Raw genomic sequence first — 6,035 nt, forward strand, 5'->3', positions numbered from 1 at the left:
CTTTCCTTTTACTGTGTTCTTGAGCAGAAGATCTGAGCAGTGCATGTTTAGCACATGCCTGAATGCATCCCACACATCAAAGTACCAAAGTAGACATTTTCACTTAGGCACAAGCTCAGCCCTTTATTGGAGGGCGGCTTCAGAGAAGGTGTCCTAGCTACTGTGGTAAGCAAAGAAAGGAAAAATATTTAGCTCGTGAATCCTGTGCATTCACACAGGCCACCATATACCATGTCAGCCAGGGAAACTTCCCTGCAAAGGCTGCACACTTGTGCTTCTATAAATTCAAATGACATTTACTGTCCCGTTAAGCTGAGGTAGCAGGTCTCTAAATGACACTGAAAGACTAAGAAGTTCACACACTGGAAATAGACTTACTGGGACATCCACTTAGCCATTCTCTTTTCTAATGGGATAGGGGACGAAATCTCATCAGTGGGCTTTGGAAATCAAGTAATGGCAACACCTTTGACAAAGAGACAAAGAGAATGGATTTAAAAAAGGCAGCAGTCAAAGCCGAAGGGAACAACCTCCCCTGACTCTTTCTCTGGTGTTAGGCTTTGGTGTGAACAGTCTCCTCTGATAAACATTTTTAGCTTGCCACTCCAGAATTACCCATTCAAAATACAAAGTCAGAAGTTGCGTTTACTAAATGTCTTGGGTTCCTGGTAAGATTTATCAGTATAACGTTTAGTTTTGAAATAAAAATTGACGTAATCACTTCAAGAAGAAAATTGGGGAGGAAAACAAAGGTAAATTAAAACAAACATCAAACTTCCTCTGTGCTAATGGACTCTGAAGTCCTGGTAGGCCAAAAAAAGATTCCTGAGCGTAATACGGATGACAGAAGAGCAGGACAATGTTAAGAAATCCAATTGTAGTCATTAGGCTATGATGCAGAAGTTACAAAATAAGTAGTGAATTCATCTCGCTTCTCAGGGATCCCAGAGAAAGCCTGGAGTTACTACAGTGCCAATGCTTTCTTTTGTACAAAAAAAAGGAAGGAAACTCAAGTGTTCAGCCCTCGGCTTTTGCTTGGCACCTCCCTTCATTTTTCATTACCTTCTTTAGCAGGAGGTTGGACTGGGTGATATCCAGGGGTCCCTTCCAACCCCTACCAACCCGGGATTCTGTGATTCTGTGCTTAAAACACTGGCAGTGTGGCTGTCCTGTGCAGAGATCCCAGCTGTGGGGGCAAAATCAAAGAATCATGGAATCATTAAGGCTGCAAAAGACCTCTAGGCTCATCCAGTCCAAGCCTCATCCAGTCTAGTATAAATCTGCCCCTCTCCACTTTAAAGCCATTGCCCCTCGTCCTATCACCACAAGCCTTTGTGAACAGTCCCTCCTCCCCAGCTTTCTTGTAGCCCCTTCAGGTACTGGAAGGTCGCTGTAAGATCTCCTCAGAGCCTTCCCTTCTCCAGGCTGAATGAGCCCAACTCTCTCAGCCTGTCCTCGAATGGGAAGTGCTCCAGCCCTTGGATCATCTTTGTAGCCTCCTCTGGACCCCTTCCAACAGCTCCATATCCTTCTTATGTTGAGAGATTCCAGAACTGGACACAGTTCTCCAGATGGGATCTCACAAGAGAGGAACAGAGGGGCACAATCTCCTACCTCGCTCTGCTGGCCATGCTCCTTCTGATGCAGCCCAAGATATGGCTGGTTTCTGGGCTGTTAGTGAGCATTGCCAGCTCGTGTCGAGCTTCTCATCAATCAGCACCCCAAGTCCTTCTCTCCGTAGTTACTGGGGACAATGAGGAAAGAGAAAGGATTTTAGACACAGAGTTTTAAACGCAGCTGTTTGTTTAAACATGGAATCACAGAATGTTAGGGGTTGGAAGGGACCTCTGGAGACCATCCAGTCCAATCCCCCGCTAAAGCAGGTAATGAAAAAATGAAGGGAGGTGCAGAAGCTTGACATGAGCTGGCAATGTGCACTCACAGTGCAGAAGGCCAAACATATCCTGGGCTGCATCAAAAGAAGCGTGGCCAGCAGAGCAAGGGAGATGATTCTGCCCCTCTGTTCCTCTCCTGTGAGAGTACCGTGTCCAGTTCTGGAATCCTCAGCGTAAGAAGGATATGGAGCTGTTGGAACAGGTCCAGAGGAGGCTACAAAGATGATCCAAGAGCTGGAGCACCTTCCCTATGAGGACAGGCTGAGGGAGTTGGGGTTGTTCAGCCTGGAGAAGAGAAGGTTCCAAGGAGCCTTATAATGAACTTTCAGTACCTGAAGGGACTACAAGAAAGCTGGGAAGGGACTGTTCACAAAGGTTTGTGGTAATAGGACGAGGAGGAATGGGTATAAACTGGAGAGGGGCAGATTTAGACAAGGCATGAGGAGGAATTTCTTCGAGATGAGGGTGGGGAGGCCCTGGCCCGGGTTGCCCAGAGCAGCCGTGGCTGCCCCATCCCTGGAGGTGTTCAAGGCCAGGCTGGACGGGGCTTGGAGCCCCCGATCCAGTGGGAGGTGTCGCTGCCCATGGCAGGGGTGGCACTGGATGATCTTTAAGGTCCCTTCCCACACTGCCCACCCTCCCCGCGGCCGCGGCAGGTGCCGTAGCGCGGTGGGCAGGGCCGGGAGGGGCAGTGGGAGGGGAAGGCCGCTCCGTCCCCTTGCCGGGCCCCTCCCCGCGTGTCCCCGTTAAAGCGGCGCGGCGGGCGGGCGCGGGGGCCCGGCCATGGCCCGTGACCGCGGCGCCCCGGTGCTGCGGGCTCCCCCCGCGCCGCCCCCGGGGCCGGGTCCGGTGGGGGCGGCGGGGGTGGGTCTGTGGCCGGCGCTGCTGGTGGGGCTGCTGGCCGCGCTGCTGGCCTGGCTGTGGTACGGCCGCGGCGACGGGGAGCCCGCAGGTAACGGGGCGGGGAGGGAGCGCGGGGCCGCGGGGCCGGGCGGCGGCCGCTCTAACGCCGTGCGGTCGGCAGGGGAGCGCGGCGCCGGCCCTCGGGAGGCGGCGGGGGAGCCGGCGAGAGCGGGGATCGGCCGCCCACGGAGCGACGGGGCCGCCGCCGAGCCGCCCGAGCCGCGCGTCGAAGCCGGCGACGCGGCGGGAGCCCCGGCGGGAGGCGACGAGCCGGAGAACGAGGAGGAGGAGGAGGAGGAGGAGGAGCGGGAGGCGCTCGGCGAGGCCCCGGGCGCGGAGGACTCGGACGGCGCGGACGGGGACCCGCGCGCGCGGCGCGTGGCGGCCGTGCCCCCGATGCCGCAGAACGTGCAGGTGACGTTCCGCGTGCACTACCTGACGGGCGGCGGCGCGCAGGGCCTCGGCGTCACCGGCGACCACGAGTGCCTGGGCCGCTGGCGGAGCTACGTGCCGCTGCGCCGCGACAAGGACGGCTTCTGGGCCGAGGCCGTGGCGCTGCCCGCGGACACCAGGCTGGAGTGGAAGTTCATCCTGGTGGAGAACGGCAAGGTGGCGCGCTGGGAGGAGTGCGGGAACAGGACCCTGGTGACGGAGCACGAGGATCAGACGGTCCATCGGTGGTGGGGGTACCACTAGCGGCGCTCTGGGAGCTGCGAAGCTGCGTGGGCGAATCGCGGAGCCCCTGAGCTTCGCCCCCGTGTCAGCAGGAGGCCTTCTCCAGCGCAGAGCTCTCCGTCCCCTTCATACCGGTTAAACTCCGTGAGCGGCGTCTCTCTGCCATCCCCTTTAGGAAAGCGCCAGGCGCCCCCAAAAAACCATCGAACGCGTTCTGAAGATGCTCCAGGTAGGCTGCGAAGGCAGGAGCAGCGTTCAAGGCGCTGCCTGTCTGGAACCTGGACTTAAGTTTGTGTTGCTTTGAGTGGGGCTGTGGGACGCATCTTTGTACCGACTGCTTAGGGCTTTTGAGGCGATCTAGGATGCGTGGTTACCTACACTATGCAATAGAAACTTCAGTGTTTTATTAACTTATGTAATGTATTAAGTAAACAATAAAGACTTTTGGGCTGACAGTCCCTTACAACTCAGCTGCTGAACTGACTCCTTTCAATGTTTTTGATAGAGGTGAGTTACTTGGCCTGAAATCTTAGTGCTAAGGAATTCCTGGAAAGTTGCTGGCGCTTTTTGGAGTAACAAGGTATTTCATTCTCTACTCCCTACTCTCCAGGAGGCCCCTCAGCTGGAATGGAGGCTTGGCAGACGGGTCCCCTTTTAGTCAGATCATCCTGCTGAGGGGAGAGCAAAGGTCAAGGGGGACTGTCTGGGCTTAATGAATTACTTTGTCAGGGTGGAAGGAGGGTTTAGGAAAACCTGGATTGCTGTGATGGCCGGGGAATAGGATTCTTTCTGCAATGGGTAGTAACACCACAGTCCTGTTAGCAACTACTTAGCTTCAACTCATGTGTGGGTTTTTTTTCCAGACGAGGCTTTTCAACACCAATTTATTCTCAATAAGCCAGATAAAGCAGAATGCTCCCAGCTCAACCAGTCAATATTTTTTTTTGTGTGGCAGAAGCAGAAAGCTGCTCTGCTTGCCTGCTTTTTGTAATTTTGGTTGCAAATACATTATGCCATTTCAGCAAGTTCTTCTTTCCATAACGAGGAATCTCATTCTGGATTGCAAATATCGCTTTCCCTAGAGTGAATTTGATCTGCAGAGCATAGCTTGGTAGTAGTTCTGGGAGTGCATAAATAGTGCTTTGGTTTGGAACAGTCACTTCAAAAGCACATTGCTGATCTAATTGCCTCTGCTAATTCTTTCCTGCTTTGCATGGTGGACCGGTCTGAATATAAAATGGAATGGTTTGTGGTGGAAGATGAGCTTCAGAGGCTTCCCTCCTGCATGTAATAGTTACCAGGCTTTCGGATGGTGGGACAATACTAGAGGTGCTGTGAAGAACAACTGCCTGAAACGTTGTTCCTGGGACTTCAGTACCAGCTGTTTGATGGAACAAATCCACTGGCTCACGCAGGCATAGCTGCAGAACAGCTAAGGAAGGTCTAGGGGGCATTGAGGGGAGCGTGAGACATTTGGGCACATCAATAGCTGCACTGCCAAGTTGAGAGTTTCGGTGCTGTTATTAAAACAAGCCTCTCCCAGCTGTCGCTACAGGACAGAGCAGCTTGTTCGGTGGGTCAGTCGCATCTGCACATACTGGCTTCGGTCCGTGGTTGTCCTGAACAACCTAAAGATTCAGGTGAAGAAACTCCACTTCCTTCAAGAGACCTTTTCTAGATGACAGCAAGGTAGCAAATGTGGGTGAGAGAGAAACTCAAGACTGACTGTAAGCTCTTTGTTAACTGCTTGTCCGGGTTGAAAAGCATCTCTGTCACTACTTCTGTGTGAGAAGTATTGCAGGGCTGGCAGGAGCATGGTGTCGTTTCTGGTGACTAACACCAAAAAGAGAGGATGGAGTGGACAGTTTGGCAGGTGATTGCTGCTGCTGCAGTGGACTTAAACACACACATGTAGACACACCGGTCCTCGACTCTTTCAACAGGAAACTAATACGGGAGTTAAGTAAGTTATTACATGAACTTAGAAGGAAAACAGGACACACTTAGCATGTCCTGGGTTGAAAAAAGAGTATTAACTTCAGGCTTGTTTCATTTTAGGAGCTACTGCTTCACTGTAACAGATAGTTCTACTGTGTAATTATGACTGTGCTTACTCTGTATGAACAGAAAACTCAGAAGTTTGGCCATGTGCACTTCCACTGAGTACACAAAACATTTGTGCAGGTTTCTGTCACTAACTTACAGCTTTAACTGAACAGGTAAAATTGTGCTGGAGCTACTGGCTTGGTACCTTAGCTGCATTTTTGCCCTTAGCTTTTCTAACAATAAATTTAAGTGAGGTACAGCTGAAATAAAAGTTCATCTTCACAAATCAATGAAGTCAAGGCAAAACACATTTTCAAGCTCTTTACAATTCTTTCTGCCATTAATTTGAGGTCTTCAAATAGTGAGATATGATCAACTGAAAAAGTACTTGTCTAACAGCCACTGCCATTTGGGTGTATTTATACATACATTGAGGCTTGTCTGAGAAGATTAACCATGGTATTAGATTAAGGTATTCACAAGGAATCCACTTAACCCACACTAGAATAGATCCTC

The 6,035-nt window shown here is 51.8% G+C and overlaps 1 protein-coding gene across 1 annotated transcript; it reads left to right on the forward strand.

The window, feature by feature from the left end:
* Window positions 1-2,678: 2,678 nt before the first annotated feature.
* Window positions 2,679-3,943, forward strand: STBD1 (starch binding domain 1). The gene is made up of 2 exons (XM_069854833.1): window positions 2,679-2,847; window positions 2,920-3,943. The coding sequence occupies exons 1-2, from the start codon at window positions 2,679-2,681 to the stop codon at window positions 3,492-3,494; spliced, it is 744 nt and encodes a 247-aa protein (XP_069710934.1). The 3' UTR covers window positions 3,495-3,943.
* Window positions 3,944-6,035: the final 2,092 nt, after the last annotated feature.

The sequence above is a fragment of the Phaenicophaeus curvirostris genome, chromosome 4, assembly GCF_032191515.1.
Source record: "Phaenicophaeus curvirostris isolate KB17595 chromosome 4, BPBGC_Pcur_1.0, whole genome shotgun sequence".
Taxonomy (NCBI): Eukaryota; Metazoa; Chordata; class Aves; order Cuculiformes; family Cuculidae; genus Phaenicophaeus; species Phaenicophaeus curvirostris.

Coding starts and splice junctions, on each gene's coding strand:
- STBD1 (XM_069854833.1), top strand. CDS start 2,679: ATGGCCCGTGACCGCGGCGCCCCGGTGCTGCGGGCTCCCCCCGCGCCG. Junction 2,848..2,919: donor CGGCGACGGGGAGCCCGCAG/GTAACGGGGCGG, acceptor TGCGGTCGGCAG/GGGAGCGCGGCGCCGGCCCT.